This window comes from Juglans microcarpa x Juglans regia, chromosome 6D (genome assembly GCF_004785595.1).
Source record: "Juglans microcarpa x Juglans regia isolate MS1-56 chromosome 6D, Jm3101_v1.0, whole genome shotgun sequence".
Classification (NCBI taxonomy): Eukaryota; Viridiplantae; Streptophyta; class Magnoliopsida; order Fagales; family Juglandaceae; genus Juglans; species Juglans microcarpa x Juglans regia.
In genome coordinates, this window is record NC_054604.1 from 4,616,268 (window position 1) to 4,633,567 (window position 17,300).

At 36.4% G+C, this 17,300-nt stretch overlaps 2 protein-coding genes across 3 annotated transcripts; one reads left to right on the plus strand and one right to left on the minus strand.

Annotated features, from left to right (window-relative positions):
- The first annotated feature begins 5,810 nt into the window (after positions 1-5,810).
- Positions 5,811-9,161, plus strand: LOC121235189 (E2F transcription factor-like E2FE). Of its 2 annotated transcripts, none has more exons than XM_041131472.1 (11): positions 5,811-6,120; positions 6,204-6,271; positions 6,347-6,399; positions 6,501-6,578; positions 6,741-6,794; positions 6,886-6,985; positions 7,325-7,392; positions 7,489-7,561; positions 7,654-7,715; positions 7,847-8,243; positions 8,725-8,897. In XM_041131472.1, exons 1-11 carry the CDS (start codon positions 6,026-6,028, stop codon positions 8,757-8,759), a joined length of 1,083 nt encoding a protein of 360 aa, XP_040987406.1. In that variant the 5' UTR covers positions 5,811-6,025; the 3' UTR covers positions 8,760-8,897. The 2 variants fall into 2 exon arrangements, with proteins under 2 accessions (XP_040987406.1, XP_040987405.1); XM_041131471.1 differs by having other exon boundaries at positions 5,817-6,120; positions 8,788-9,161.
- A 1,569-nt stretch (positions 9,162-10,730) lies between these two features.
- Positions 10,731-16,368, minus strand: LOC121235191 (mannose-1-phosphate guanyltransferase alpha-like). The gene is given in 16 exon segments (XM_041131473.1): positions 10,731-10,996; positions 11,085-11,127; positions 11,797-11,865; positions 11,945-12,037; positions 12,412-12,559; positions 12,671-12,787; positions 14,036-14,084; positions 14,366-14,395; positions 14,398-14,455; positions 14,580-14,672; positions 14,758-14,804; positions 15,012-15,072; positions 15,247-15,315; positions 15,426-15,536; positions 15,640-15,737; positions 16,166-16,368. Coding segments are annotated over 16 exon segments (1,245 nt in total). The 5' UTR covers positions 16,224-16,368; the 3' UTR covers positions 10,731-10,895.
- Positions 16,369-17,300: the final 932 nt, after the last annotated feature.

The following is a 17,300-nucleotide window of genomic DNA, read 5'->3' on the forward strand; positions in this document are numbered from 1 at the left end:
AAATTATTACAAGGAAGACCTCTACTAAATCGCTACTTATCTTGATTTTTCTTTTTCAAATACCTTTGACTTTCATTTCATTCTTCTATTAGAAAACCACTTTTCAGAATATATGGAAGGGGAATTTCCTACCAGCCCATGGGTAAGGCCTGGGTAGGACATCTGAGGCCCATCCTAGCCCAAGCCTCATCCCCCAAATGGCCCTGATGCCGCTTAAGGAGCTTGTTCCTTGAATTATGCCAACTAGATAGAGGGGGCATACTGTAGGAAAACCAGTTGACAGGGACAAACGGGACTCGCCGCCCTTGACGTCCCCTGCGACACCTAGCAATAAAATATTTGTACTGACAAGTAGGCGGGAAACGCGGGTAGCCCTCCATTCTCTGACAAAGGGTATGGAGAATAACAACATCAATCATCTACCGACAAGATGTCACTATGGGAGCTACGCCGCATTAATGGCGCCACTCCCTGACTCCACGTCGCAATGATGGCGCCACCCCAGGCTCCACGCCATATTAAAAGACCTTGAGTGGGTTACAGTGGGAGGGTGACATGAACCTGAGTACGGGATGCCCCCTTCTCGCGAGGAACCTCATATAAAAGCCGTCCTCCAGGTACAAATGTCTCTCTCTAAACTTGGAAATTCCAACATGACTTACTAAGATGATCGACTAACTTTAACATCAGAGGCTCCCCGGACCCCACTAAACCTCATTTGCTTTCCCTTGTGTACAGATAAGAGGATCTCATCTCGGGTTGCTGGAACTAGGCCTAGATGTACGAAACACAATATTAACAAGAAACAACTAAATGGGCTAGGCAAATTGAGTAGGTTGAGATGGTGGATCTATGTGATTCATAACCCCTCTTACTATAATGAATTTCATGGTAAGTGGTTTGTTTATAGAAAAACTCTAAACACAAGCGACTTCGCGCACCCCGTTTGCCTGGCATAGGACCCAAAAAATGAAACGGGGCATTTTGATGTTGCGAAATGGGGCATTTTCATATGAGCGGGAAATGAAAATGGGATAGGGGAAAACAAAGCGGTTCTCCTTCCATTTCCTCCATCCACTCCTCTCCTCCACGATCACATTCTATAGCATCTCGTAGCTCTGTTGTAAATAATATGAATGCAAATGAATGGGCCCCAGAGCAACTACCCTCTTCAATTGATATGGCAAGTCTTATGTCTCAGGTCATGCAAACTCTTTCGTTGAATGGCTTGTTGACTAGTGTTTCAAAGCAAGTTGGGGTTGGCAAGTCTTATGTCTCAAGTCATGCAAACTCTTGATTTGCCTAGGATGTTTCAATAGGTTGTTCCATGTTCTGTATTTTTGGATTTGGTTTGGGAGCAGCGACAGCGGCAACAGTTGAATTCTCCCTCACTGTCGACGTCCCCACTGCCATCAAACTCGTTGTTGTCTTCTTCGCTCTCGTTCTCATGGTTGGTTCCTTCTTGTTCTCTGCTTTTGTTTTCGTCCCCATCTTCCACATCATCTTCTTCGTCGTGAACAACAAACTCTAAGTTGAAAAAAGGTCTGTCGTCTTCATCGACCTCCCCAACACTACTTTAAACAATGGTGGTGACTATAGTGGGAGTCCCGATGGCGCGTAAGGAAGGTCTTTCCAATACTTGAGCAAGCTGAAAGCTTCCATAGTTGGGAGAGCTATTATACAAGTGGGAAATAGATTCAATTTCGGCTTTTAGAAAGGGCTTGGAGGTAGAATGAAAGAGAGGGAAACAAGGAATGTGAGCTAGGGAAAGGAAAGAAGGTTTATGGGAGCCTTAACTTAATGGGTTTTCAGGAGTAGTACTAGTACTGAAAATCCTAGGCAAATTAACCCATTCTCAACTTTTTCCTGCCATGGAAGCTGAAGCCCAACCGCACTATAATGAGCCAAGCTGAATGCGGGGGAAAAATGGAACCAAGCTTGTCAGGGGTTTGCATCAGTTGTCTTCTTCTCAATGTGTTTTTCAATTTGTTTTCTTTTAATAAAACAAGTTCCGCCACGTCAGTCAAGGTGCGCGAAACTGACTGTACATAGCAGTTTTCATGTTTATATGTATTAAATATATAGCAAAAGTATATATAATACAACAACATCTGTTTTATGACAGATATTAAGTGATTTTGATTTAAATGACTAAATTATGAAATCATTTAAAGTGTACTACATTAACAAATATAATTAAAAATTATTACAACTTTAAAAGTGGATAATTATACTCATCATTTCTACACCACATACTTTTATTTTTATTTTTTCTCTTATCAAGTATGTGGTGTAGGGATAATAGGGCTATGCAAATCCTCCACCGACCCGACTTTGAACCAGCATAAAGACTAAGGTGAGGTTTGGATATTGAGATGAGATGGTTTTAAATGAAAGTTGAATAAAATATTGTTAGAATATTATTTTTTAATATTATTAAATTTTTTAGATTTGAAAAAGTTGAATTGTTTATTATATTTTATGTGAAAATTTGATAAATTTATAATGATGAGATATGATGAGATGAGTTGGAGTAATTCTTGAGTCCAAATCCGGCCTAAAGTGTCTTTCTCCTGAACCAACTTTATCAAATTTACTTTTTACATGCTTTCACTTATTTGGTTGAAATCATCATCGTTTTTCATTTTTTTTTTTTAAATTTTGGGTACAAGCCAGCTGGTGCAAATTGCAAGGGTCTGTAAGCAACAAGTTGTCTCCTTTTCCAAACATTGAAAGGAACTGTGCCAGTTGAAAGACTTCCCTCTGATATTAGAAGAGATTCGAAATCACCAACGGCATAAAGACTTCCCTCTCGCTTTGAATATAAAAAATAGAGAAAAAAAAAAAATAGATTTCCCTCTTCAACTACTCCAACACGCAAGAAGGCTTCATATCATCATTCATTAGTATCCGAGCTCTTCCGCAACACCGTGTCTCTACCCATTTCCTTTTATACTTTTGTGAAATGCATTGGAATTTACAGGCTCTATATCATCATGGTGGCTTCAATAGCATCGATTATACCACAATGACACGACCATCGTTCGACGGTGGCTACCCATCGAGTCCCCCCCCCCCCCTCTCCCCCCCCCAATGTGTTGCTCTAACGCTTCGACTCCGACTCAAACTCCGAAAACTACGATTGGAGTCAAAGTCCACTCTTGATTGGAGTCGAAGCCCAATTTCGATTTTGATTTTTGTTGGAGTTGGAGTTCTAAGTTTGGTTTTCCGACTTTGTTGAAGTAAGAGTCCTCCCCTAAGGGATGATGAGTAGAAGAGCTCAATTAGTTTAGCAAAAAAAAAAAAAAAAAATTTAAAATAGTAGTGGTGTGTAGTGTAGGCATCTAGATAGAATGATTCTTTAAAAGTTATATATTTTGGACAATACTAGGGTGCACACCAAATGTGTACACCAATGCAAATGACTTTTTTTAAAAATATTTTTTAAACATCCTTGATCATTAAGAAAAAAAAAATATAAATTTACTAACAGTTCCTTTTTTAATCATTAATATATATATATATATATATATATATATATATATATATATAAATATGAGTGGGTATATGTGATGGATATATTTGGAAGGGGAGTGCTTGGGCGCCGGATTAGGTGAAAAATAGAATTGTACACCGTCCAATCATAATTTGACGTGTAGGAATTTTAAGAAATGTAAAATAGAATTGGTTGTAGAAAAAAATCTAATTAGTTGTAGTTCTCCCCCTTTCCCGATTCCTGTGTTTCTCCCCTCCCCATACCCGATTCCTATGTCTCTCCTCCCTCTCTCAATAATTGCCAATTCCCGTGCTTATAAAGAATCGAATTATCACGTACTTCTTGTCAAAATTAATAAATTAATTGTTGGCCAAATAAAACACAATAAATAAGGAAATTAAACAAATATTTTTTTTTGCATGGTGTGAAACTAGAAAGGCACTGGAAGCAGCAGGACCAACGACTTGCAAGAGCAAGAACCTCTACTTAGGTTTGATGCAGCGAGCTTATGCAAAAATTCAACAGGATGCCCTTTTAATTTTTTTAAAATAATGTAGTGCATTATGAAATTAAACCACTTATAGAGGTTAGGGAGATGGGAAGAAAAATCGTTTTCTTGCATTGGAGAGAGACGAAGATCAGATGGACTGGAGGGAGAACGAAGATCCACAAGATGAGAGAGAGAGAGAGAGAGAGAGAGCGACTGGAGAGAGAGTGAAGATTCACTAGATGGGTTGGAGATGGGAGAGAGAGATCGAAAGGAAAAGGAAACCCTAGAGAAAGGAAGAAAGAGTGAAGAAAGAGAGGACTGTGAATAATGAGATAGAATAGAGGGTAATATTCTACAGTCACACCCATGCTAAATAAAATGAATTTCTTATGTGTTCTCTTTTCATTGGATAGTGTAAACTTATAATTTACACCATAACCGATTCAAAGTTTTTCTTATCTGAAAGACATACTATCATTTTCTTATATTTTTTCCTACCTTATTTTAATGTTGGACTTGTCGGTGAAAAAAAATAGGCCCAATTTGGTTTGTTAGATGAGATGAGAGTCTAGTCTATATAAATGATATAGTTTTGTCTATTTAAACGGTTAATTTCACACCTTTATTTCATCTCTAAGTTTTCAAACTCATCTCATTACCTTTTGACATAAATAGTAAAAAGAATCAGACATATATAGTAAAAAGAATCGTACACAATAAAAAAAAAATTCCTTTGTGATGAAAATAGAATAATCAATAAGTCATTATTAGAATAATATATTTTCACAAAGAATTTGATAATTTTGTAAATATTGAATAGAAGTGCATTTTGGGATTTTATTAGAAAATTTGAAATTAATAAATTATTTAAAACAAATCTACAACATAATTCATATACTTATTTATTACAATAATCAAAATTATTATAATTTATAATTATAATAAAAATGACGAATCTCTTATATATAGAAAAATAAATAGATAAAAATATCTTTTAAAAATGAGAAATTACAAATTTCGGCCAACAATTTTTCAATATATTTTGGGATTTAAATTATTTTTTAGAATAATAATATCTTTAAAAATAATATCTTTTAAAAAAAGAAATTATTTTTTGAAATTATAGAGTAATTTCGGCCAACAACTTCCTAATATATTTTGGGATTTAAATTTATTTATGATAGATTTTTTAATTACTCATAAATATGATTTTTTATTAATATATTCATCATTATTATTCAATCATTAGTGAGACCCACTCCTTTATCAAAGAGTGCTTCTATACCCACACATGGGGGATCCCGCCCATTGTATTTTTTTTTTTTGCTGTTTTTCATGCATTTTTTTTATTTGTAAATATATATTTTTAAAAAAATTTCACAACATTAATAAAAAAATAATTACATAATCATTAAGTAAAAAAAAAACTAATCGGGATCCTAGTTTGGGAATACCTAGTTGTGGTTTTAGCATTTTCTTTTATCAAATTCTAATAATTAAAAACTATTTTATCTCATCTTACTATCTAAATATACACTTTCTTATAAACTATCTCATCTCATCTCATCTTAATTGATAAAATTTTATTATTATTTAAAATATCTTATCTCATATATGATTCTGTCTATCCAAACCGGCTTAAGAATAATATCCCAGACTGTAAGAGTGTGGCCTGGCCCAGCCCAGCAAGGCGCTGGTGTTATTTCAAATTCGGGAGACCACTTGCACGTGGACGGCGGATTCGGAGGCGCGTCAGAAAAAACCGAGAATTTCAAATTCCCGCTTATTCGAAACCAAATACAGATTTGGATCCAAACCAAAGTCCAAAGTCCAAGCTCTCCTCAATTTCAAATTGCCGACCCCGCCATTCCCCTAACCCTCCCCCTTCTTTCTCCCCCTTTCTTAACGGTACTGTCACTTCTCCTCAGCCTCCACCTCTCGCTCTCTTCATCCTACCTTCGCTTCACTTCCCTCCAATTCTCAACCCTGAGGTTTGCAACACTTGGTTCGGCCATTCTCCCCTCGGATTCACACCGTCAATGGCCTTGCCTTCGTCTTCTACTCTAGCTGAGCCCTCGACGAGGCACCACGCCTATAGCAGAAAGCAGAAGTCCCTCGGCCTCCTTTGCTCCAAGTACTTTCTCTCTAATTTTTCTCTTCATCCTGAAAAATATATTCTTTTTCTTCTTTTGATTTTCGTTCATTGGCAACTTTCAGTTTCTTGAGCCTGTACGATCGAGACGACGTCCGGTCCATTGGGCTTGACGACGCTGCTTCGAGATTAGGTACAATTTCTAACCTTTTCATGTATTTATCTAAGTTTTGAATATTGTGGATCTAATGAGATTTGGAATTTTCAGGTGTCGAGAGGCGAAGAATTTACGATATTGTAAATGTCTTGGAGAGTGTTGGGGTGAGATTTTTGAACTTTGACCATCTTATTTTGGATTTTTTAATATAAATGTGCGTGTGTATAGTCTTAAGCTTGAATGGGTGTTTGACTTTATTTTTTAGGTCCTTGCAAGAAAAGCGAAGAACCAATACAACTGGAAAGGATTTGCGGCAATCCCTAAGGCTTTGGCTGAACTTAAGGTGATTTTTATCTTTACTTTATGATTGCAAGTCTTCTTCTTCTTCTTTAATTTTTTTTTAATGATTTTTTAAATCTTTTCTATTCGTTTTAGTAGGTCAAAGATATGGTTGAAATGTATATTTGGAACGTATCTCTAATATTGCGTTCTAGTGCTGTCACAGGAAGAAGGTTTGAGTGAGAATATCAATGCCATTGACGGCAACGACTACGCAAAAGTAGGTCAAAGTTAAGAGTGTTATGAAGTTTTCCGTATTTTATTCCTTTTTTAAGCATTTTGATAGAAATAATTTTTTTTAATCGAGGCAGGTTTCGGATGACGAGGATGAGGACGACATGTATTCTAATCCCAGTACCGGAAGTCAAAATGACAAGCCCAACACTAGTTCTGTTAAATCCTTGACAAAAGGTATTCCGTTTATTTTTTCCTTTTATATTTTTTTGGCTTAGATACTACTATGTATGAAAATATTTGTGAATATCAATGAAACTTTATTGCTTTGATGGGCCAGAGTTCATGCTAAGCAGCAATTTAGGTGGACATTTGTGAACTTGATGACTCGATGCGATCTTATAAGTTGTCCTTCACATCTTCGATGATTTTGTAGATTTATCTTCTTGGGAATAGAAATTGAATGTTATACCATAAACCCGTGTAGCAAATCGATCTTTATTTAGAAACAATAGTATAAAAACTAAAATAAAATTGGAGTAGAATTTTGAATGTGCTTTGTATGATTCTTCACAGATAATCGGAGGGAAAAATCTCTGGCACTTCTTACCCAGAATTTTGTCAAGCTCTTTGTCTGCTCTAATGTGAGTGGGAACACTATCTCTCTTGTTGTTTAATTTTGTCGTTGATTTCCTCTCTAGTTAGTCATTGTTTGATTTTTTTTCTTTAATAATTTCTAGGCAGATTTGATCTCCCTTGATGATGCTGCGAGGTTACTGCTTGGGGATGGCCACAATTCTTCGTTAATGAGAAGTAATCAATGCTATTGCTTTCTTTATTCTTATCTACTAACTGCAATGAACCTGAAAAAGATCTAAAATCTAGTTGGCATTGAAATTTTGCAGCAAAAGTTAGACGCCTATACGATATTGCAAATGTGTTGTCTTCAATGAAGCTAATTGAGAAGGTAAAACGGTAGTGCAAAAGTGCGAGGCCTGTTTAAACTTGATCTTTTCTGTTCTCTACGATTCTACTAAGACGATGTCTGATACAATTACATCAGTTGCTTATCTCAAGCGTTTCTTGAATGACGTGCAGACCCATACGTCAGACACTAGGAAGCCTGCATTCAGGTGGTTAGGATGCAGAGGCGAAGATGACAGTGTTTCTGTTCCGAATGATTCTAGGAAACGAATGTTTGGAAGTGATGTCACAAACATCAGTTTTAAGAGGAACAAAGTTGACTCATTATTTGATGGAAATTCAAAAGGGGATCCGAAGGCACAAAATAAAATAAAATATGGCAATTTGGGAGATGAGGTAGATAGAAGGAATTTGGAACATGACTTGAGACAGAGTTCAAAAAGCTACCAATTTGGTCCCTTTGCTCCCACCAGTGTGGCCAAAGTTGGTGTTCATGAGAGCAACAATGTAAAGCGAGTTCATGATTGGGAGAATCTTGCCTCTACATATCGTCCTCAGTATCAAAACGAAGGTATCATTTCATGCTCTTTTGTAGGTCAAGGAAAGGCATCTCTCTTGGGCTTAGAGTCTTCATTATTGACTCTCCATCAGAGATCCCACAAGTGAAGTGGGTTGTCAATGATCTAGGTTCAGCTACGGTACCGAGTGATAAGGTTGTCTAACAGTTATTAAATCTCTAGAGGTGGCATTCTCTCACCAGTGTTATTCTGCATGATCTTTTTGCTCTCATTGATGTGTTTTTAGAAGCCTTGATCAATCTGCCATCAATATTTCACTAAAAAAAATCTTCTATCCATATAACTATGGTCAGAGTGACAAGCTAATTTGAAATATGCAAATCCATGGTAGAGGCAGTTTTATCATACAATATGTCCTCTTCATATTGTCATATCAAGCTAACAAGCTTTAATCTTTCAAGTATCAATACTTAGGAAATGGGTTCTCCTTGATGTCCTTTGCCATTTATATAGTTGTCTTTTACATTCTGCTAGGCCGATTTCTGTTTTCGTTTGATGCTGCAAAATGAGTAATGCAAAGGTGTATTGGCAATGCAGCTTTGAAAGACCTCTTCTCTCATTACGTCGAAGCGTGGAAATCATGGTACTCTGAAGTTTCCGGGAAAAAGTCTTTACAAATTTCCTAATTCTTCCCACCAACGAGCACTAAAAAGGTTCAGCAATCAAATATCATTCTTTTTTCTAGTGATCTGACAAGAAAGAGCTTACTCCGTTATGGATGCATGTTCTCAATGCGACAAGTTAGAACGGCCACTCCCATGAAGATATTCATTCCTTACGGTCTTTATAGCCTTACACATTTTTTTTCTATTCCTGTGCGCTTTGGTTTGGTCGTCCATTAACATGGCTTGGTTTGTTTGTTACTATCAGAGTCTCTTGTACTCAAGAAGTCGTTGGAACTGAGTTTGTGCGATTTTTCAGCACCCTGAACAAGTTGCATACCTAGCCTCTCTTGGATTAATGTTCCATGTAACATATTTATCATTGTTTTTGCAACGATTGAGCGACTTAGTCCCAGAGCTTGTGGTTGTCAAGAGGGATTTTTGACACATCAGACAGTTTCCCCCCCTAGTGCTATGGTCAAGAGTGCAGGTATAAGTTAATAACACTATCCAATTAGAGATTGGCACGTTAGCTTATAAAGTAAGGTAACCCCAGTTGTTTTTGTATATCATTCCTTTCAATTAGAAGATCTTGTTATACTGACAAATTTGAAATGCACATCACCGAAAAAACCCTTCAAATTTTCCAGCCAAAGATCTTGTTATGTTGAGAGAATCCCTGATATTTGAATGAAGGCCAGAAAGCGAGCACTTTATACCATGAGTTGATAGCTAAAGGTTTTTCCACTTCGTACCATAAGTTTAGATAGACGTTTTCTTTAGATAATCCTTGAGATTTGAATACTCCTGAATTTACAGTGCCACCATGGCTCTTGCAGCTGGATGTCTCCAAAAGTTAGCATCTCCTTCCCAACACAAGTCTTGCAAGCACTTTGCATCACAAAATTTATTTGATTTCTATTTTTCTATGAATGATTATGAAAGAGACACCAGATAATTGAGTATGAAATGAAAGTTGATCTCCTTGCAAGAAGTAAGGCTGCTAGTTACTTTGGGATGATTCTGGGCATTTCGATTGTTTTCCAGAAAATAATGAGAGGCTAACCTGAGATTTTAAAACATAAATAAATTTAAAAATCTTCTCCTAAAATATTTTATTCAACTTTTATTTAAAATCATTTCATCTCATCTCATTATCTAAATGGAGCTTGGCAGGGCTGACCATTTTGTGGTGGCAGCTATTATGAAATTTTATTATTTATTAGATCTTTCATAGGAACTCTTCTTAAATATTTTTTTTCCCTACCTTCTCGATAGATCTTTAAACTCTACTAAAAACTCCATTAAAAAAGTTTTCATTCCTACTCAATAAATTTTAGAAGTTCCCAACACCTAAAGCCTACCCTAAGCCTGAGAGGTATTTGAAAATGTAAATGGCGTCCCTTATGACTGATATGACCAAATGATATTGTTTACACTTAACACTGGACACAAACTATGTGTTTAGTTTTACTTATATTAAACTGTGATTGTTTGGGTAGATGACACCATCTCATAGAATTCTGCCCACCGGCACCCACTCCCGGCTGCGTGGAAAGGCTGCAAAACATAGGGATTGAGTAACATCACTAGTCTTTTATTTTGATTCTTATTTTATATATAAAAAAAAATGTTAGACACTAAATTCTCGTTGTGATTCTATTCTATAATGTCATGTTGATGTATCGTTATCCATCAATTCATTGAATAAGTTATTTTAAAACCCAATAGTTAATTTAATGTCTAATGGACAATGTATTATGACATGTCAATACGATGGTGAAAATGAGATGAAAGTATAGTATATAAAATAACTCACCCGTTTTGCATGAAAGGATTCATATGCGCCTTTTTTGACAGAACAGAAATAATGATTAATGAAGCAGCCAAACAAAGGAACTCATTCTTATTAGAGAAATGCCAATTTACAAAAGGAAAATAAATTATTTAATGTTGGCTTCCGTACTAGAAATCCAGCAATGAGGATTGAAATAACACTAGTGAGAAAGCTTAGCAATAGCTTTGAGAACTCGGCTTGCTTTATCATAGAATTATTTCCTCTTGAACACTGACATTGAGAGTCTTGTTTGGTAGAACAATGCTGTTAACCACCACCACTTCATCTTCAACAGACACAGCTTCACCTGCATTACAAAATAGTGAACGTCAGATGGTGCAATGTGTGATCCTGATTTTCTTGTATAGAAATACAGGGAGAATGCATAACAGTACCAAGTATTGTAACCCCAAGTTTTGCATTGTAGTCTCCGCTGGCCTGAAATCAATTGACAAACTTGGTCAATTACGAGAGAGAGAGAGAGAGAGAGAGATGCGCAAACGATACAGAATTTAAAAGAAAAACTGGAAAAGGCAGCACGAAAATAAATGAACTTGATAAGTCTCGTGCAAGTAACAAGAATATATTGTCTTCCAACTATGATGCTTAATCAGAGATACGATTGTGACATGGGAGTCGGAACTGAAGTCCTGTTATGCAACGTGACATTGCAAAAAATGCCCCACTTTCATCACAGCAGTGATATTACTGGAGCTCGGAAGCAGCTGAAAAAAGCAACAGCCCAGCTGCACATTGGTTGTTTAAACCTATTGACTATTGATCAACAGATGGTCTGCATATTCGAATCAAACTATGAAAAAGCATAGCCATAGGATCTATCAGAATAAAGGTCAATCCTTTCCTGATGCCGGCAGAAGAACTAAAAGGTATTAATTATTGAACTATTTCTGTGAAGGATGACATCGCATGTGCCATGGTCCCTTCAATTATTGGAACCCTTTTGTGCTGGATGGAACCATATTTACTGTGGTTCCAAACTCAACTATAGTGCTTAATGCACACTTTGAACAACATTCTAGGGAAAAAAATCAAATCCTCCAGTTGTATCATATTAGAAGAAAACAAAACACGAAGTTATGAACTTGCCTGGACACGAGACCATCTCCCAATAGAGGACTTCCATCCAACAATAGAATGAATAACAACTGCATTTTCCTGAAAAACCACAAGTGCAAATGTCACATTTAAGGTAGACTTATGCATGCACTTCATACCCTTTGGCTAGATTATGTACCTTAATTTCAACATCATCAAGGATGATACAACTGATGAGCCTTGCGCCAGCTCCTATACGAGCATTTGCAGATATCGAGACATTGGGACCAATCTGTTCCACCACAGCAGAAAAGTACATAGTTACAAATACAGAATTTTGTAGTCAGTCCAACTAGATGGAAATAAGCAAAACCACTCCATGACTTGAGGACAAGGTAGTATATGTTTCCAGGTTAAGTTGGACAGCATTCTGTGGCATGCAAACTTGCAACTCATGCACATTACCTACTCTCTCTCTCTCTCTCACACACACACACACACACAATGAACACGGTGAAACATCAAAAAGCTTCAATGGAATCACAGCTAAATTTCCCTTCTAGTAGTATTAGAACTACAGATCAATAATGCGGTTCTACAATTTAAAAAATATTCATAGATTGGTAACACTATCCAGAGTGCATGGTCTGATAATGGAATGATCACCTTAGCAGTTGGATGCACTTTCGCCGATGGATGAATATAAACATCCCCAGAAATGGCAGCACTCTTTGTGCCATCCCCACTAGACAAAAGATGGGGGGAAGTGAACCGGAATTGTGCAAGATACAGTGCAGAACATTTCAAGGACATCCTGCAATAATCAATCCAAAAATTCACACAATGGTCCTGATTGAAAGGGCTAAGTTAATGATTATTTACCAAGGACATCCTACAGCCTTCAACACCCTGGTGCTATGCTTACCCAGGAGTTTTGATCTGTTCCCAGAAGTCCATGGTCTCATATGTATAGAACTGCTTCTTCCCTGCAAGAGGTGATAGAATATCTTGATCCAATCTTACAAAATCTGCGGGAAGGTTCCTGCTGAAGGACCACTTGTGTCAGGACCAGGAAATGGAGAGAAATCAATAATAATCCAAGGTTAAGCAGCAGTGACATAGTTGTACTTGTTAAATTTAACTTTATAATTAACAGGTGGAAATAACGATATGTGTATAACAAAGTATGCCATGAGTTACAACTTGACCCCAACAAACCCATCCTGGCAAAACCCACACCATACACATGCCTAACTCCACAATATGTATATAACAACCATCCTTTGTCATACATAAAATCATATCATAGATGACTTTCAATCCTGCCCAAGCAAATATTTAAATTTACTCAAACCAAAATGGCATTGTCAATCACCTTCCCATATTAGAAATGAAAGTATGCCATGAGTTACAACTTGACCCCAACAAACCCATCCTGGCAAAACCCACACCATACACATGCCTAACTCCACAATATGTATATAACAACCATCCTTTGTCATACATAAAATCATATCATAGATGACTTTCAATCCTGCCCAAGCAAATATTTAAATTTACTCAAACCAATATGGCATTGTCAATCACCTTCCCATATTAGAAATGAAAGTTTTAATAAATAATTCTCTGTGCATGGTTACTATTCTGGTCAGTTCATCATTCTGAAAGGTCCTGGAAGCATGTATTGTGCGGATCACCAGATACTAATTTGTCAAGAATAGGTCAAGGACTTGTCCAGATCAGATAATAGATTTGAAAACTGACAAAATAGTTGATATCCACAATTCAATATGTATGTATATACACCAAAGTAGAATATCCACGCCCCACTTTCTTTTCTATCACTATTCTCACATAATTTGAACTACTCAACCAATTGACTCTTTTCTTTTTTTCTTTTTCTTATTTTATATCTTTCCAAGTTAATGAGAGGAATATTTCATTATGACCTTGATTGCATTTATCTGAACTACTCACCACTCTCTCTCTCATCAGGGCCAATATTCCTATATATTTGTTAACTAACCTCAAACTCTCTTACAATCAAACTGACTCATGATAAATTGAAATCCATAATGGGCCTCTTATGCTATGCTTCATCACCATAAAGCAGCAAATCCACCACAACAGCCAGAAGGACATACTGCAGGCATTTTGCTCAGTTTAAATAGAATGAACAGGTTATTTTTATGTTCTAGTCCTATTGAACTGTATATATGCTGTCACTACTTCATTTCTTGAGAATCAAGAAAACAGCTACAGAAATTTGAAACCAGTAAAAAGGTAAAACCTTGTTGCTGAATCGATGGCGTCGAAGCTGGATAAACGTCTCAGGTTCGCTGCAAATGAGCAAAAAAGAATTCAGATTCCAGCATGATGAATATCAATGCCATGCATACATAACATGGTAAGTCAGATGAAAAAACTAGTTTCATTTTATCACCAGGCCAAGTTTATTACATTTTGAAAAGCCAAAACAAATAACTGAGGAGCAAATTCAAGATAAGTATCCATCTTGAGTTTTAACCATAACTTGAATATAGATCAAGCTATTTCAAGAACTCCTAAGTTAAGCCCACAGTGAGGCATGACAATTTAATCAAAGACCTGGATCACCAACCTCTGTCTTTCCGCTGAGTGGAAACCCCTGGATGGCAGTGAAAATATCTGGGGTAAATATGTAGACACCACAATTGATTCGGTCACTTACCTATATTACATCAGAACAAAAAGACCACCAGGAGAAGGAAAGAACTTCAAAAGTCAGTTAATGGAACAAGGCAATACCAAATGCTAAAGAACATGTTAAGGAGAATGATTTATAATTTACATACAAAGGTTTCAGGTTTCTCTGTGTAATGCAACAGTTCATTGGTGGCTGGATCAGCTACCAACTCTCCAAACTGGTTTGCTGACTCAGCAGAAACCTGCGCAAAGAAAGAAGAATACGTAAACGATAACATTACATAAAGAAGCTCTTGCAGAATTTTGTTTGTACGTGTGTTAACCTACCTTTATTACTAGAATAGTTCCCATACCACCATATCTTCTGTGAGACTCTGCAAATATAGAAGGCAAAATAAGTGATCAAATTATTCTGCAAGCCAAGGAAAATCGACCCCTAACCACCAGAAAATGTTGAAGCTGGTGCTACACAACAAATTTTCCATACAAGACATTAAGAAAGAACAAAGGAACCATCAAATGGTAAGATTGTTACAAAAAGAAAAGATACCATCATATATCAGCAAGAAGAAAATAATTACCAAGCATTTCTGGCAGTGGAAAACTGCAGCAAACATCGCAATTGAGCAAGAAAATATGTGACTGCCAAACACAATTCAAGCATCAATATCAACACAATGTGAATACACATCATGTCAAAGTATAGAGAGACAGAATATCTTCAATCAAACAATTTTTTTTTTTTTTTTTTTTTTTTAAAAAAGCAAAAGTTTGTAATTATCAACTAGAGACAAAGCCAAAGGTAAAGACAAATACAGGGCTGTCTTCCATGATAAGGTCTCTGAAGTTATAAAGCCCACCAGCTGATCCATGTGGCTTGTCTTCCTCAAGTATCTGTGATACCAGCATCAACAAAAATAAACAGCAACATCCAAAATTCAGATCCAGACAATAATTTAGAGAAACTTGCTCATAATTTAGTTGATAATCAAGACAAAAAGATACCTAACAGGGACTCTGAGCTCATTAGAGATAGAGGAGACATATAATGCGAATTCACGCTCATCGTAGAAACCAATAAGAAATATCTGAGCTAAGTTCGGAATCTGTAATGGAAGGAGAACACTTGATACTCAGCATATACTCAAAAGATAGAAGCTAAACATATACAGATTCACATTATAAGTTTTTTTTTTTTAAAGAATATACCTTTTTACAAGCAGAAATTGGATGATGAACCATTGGTTGTCCAGCCAAAGGAAATAGCGGCTTTGGAATGTTCAATGAGAGTGGTCGGAATCTAGTACCTGCAAAATTCAAAATTAGCAACCAAAGCCAGAGGTGTTATGATTCTCATTCAAGAACCAAAGTCAGAATTCACCATAATAATCAAACCAATTTAGAAAACTACTAATAGCATTTAAGGAATATGACAATGTCACGGTTTCACGGGTTGACCATTGCATCGGAAATCCTGGTTTCAAAACTAAAACAAAATGCCAGAGAGGCTTCATCACTCGACTTACAAATTCAAAAGTTTCCATGGGAACCACAGCAGTTTTCAGCAATTTCAGTAAAACTTAATGAAAATAAGAAAAGGGGTCTCATAATTTAATCCTACACCCAAGTTTTAACATCAAGATTAAACAATTTCCAAGAGACAAATTCAGGGAGAATAACAAATGGGTGGCAATTTTCTCATTCCAATTCCAGATATCATGAAACAAGATCATACCTTTAGTGGGTCCACCGACCATGATCACGGCAACCACTCTTTCATCTGTGCTCCCCATTCTTGACCCACGGAAATTCAGATCCCCAACGCCTCAACTTGTCCACAACTCCTATATCACAAAGCTAAATCCTTTTATAAAACGCAGCTGGTTCACACTTCATACAGTGAGCCCAAACGTACAATTTATGACTGGCTATGTGTCGGTATTAAGTTTTAATGCAGTGAAAAAGCGATAGGGTACGAAAGCCACTCGCTCAAGATAAGCAAGCAAAAGACATAGCCAAGACAGGGAAGCTTCCGCCTCTTTCCCCCCCCCCCCCACATGGCTCTTTCCCTTTGGGACCGACTTTGGTGTGGGAGAGACAAGCTGTTGTCAGCAGATCGGCCTGTTCGTGGCCCACTTTGTTGTTATTATACCTAAGTGCCATCCCCCCCCCCAAATCAAATCTCTTTCAATTTGTAAAAGAGTAGAGAAGTTATTGTAGCAGTATACATTTTATATTCATTGTATAGTTATTTCTAATTAATTGTTTTTAATACTCACTTGAAAAGATGTATAGTCTACATGATGTCATATCATGTGTATAAAATAAATGCTCTCAATAGTAATTTTTATCAATATTTATTCTTTGTAGAAAGGATATTCGTGCTCGGTTCCTTTAGCTGGTAGATTTCTTTTCTTTTCATTTTTAGGTGATACATCAAGTGGTTCAAATAGGACAATGATACACAATGGGTTTTCCTAATATTCAACTATTTAGTCAGGCATTGTTAATTTTTTATGCTAACTGATGTTGAAGTCTTCTGCATCGATAACATAGATAGGATTTTATCTACACATGATGTTTAAGATGCATTAGGCTTGTTTTCTAAATAAACACATTCAATATATTTGAGGATGTGTGTACACCAATTATAAAAGGAGGGGTCTTCAGGAAAAGTAACTAGATACTTGGCTAAACAGTTGTGCTACATTTGTGCAGTCACTTCCTTGTCTTGCTTAAGAGACATGATTCACACCAATTTATAATATTTATGAGTAATAGTAGATATAGTCCTAATGAGATCGATAGACTTTAATTTTCAAGCTGCTATTTAATCTTTGAATAAAATCATTGGTGTATGGAGTACTGTT

Bases quoted from the DNA above. Each gene is read 5' to 3' on its own strand.
- LOC121235189 (XM_041131471.1), top strand. From the start codon at position 6,026: ATGGCCTTGCCTTCGTCTTCTACTCTAGCTGAGCCCTCGACGAGGCAC. The intron at 7,562-7,653 runs GTAATCAATGCT...GAAATTTTGCAG, and splicing joins CAATTCTTCGTTAATGAGAA to CAAAAGTTAGACGCCTATAC. The intron at 8,244-8,787 runs GTATCATTTCAT...TTGGCAATGCAG, and splicing joins TCCTCAGTATCAAAACGAAG to CTTTGAAAGACCTCTTCTCT.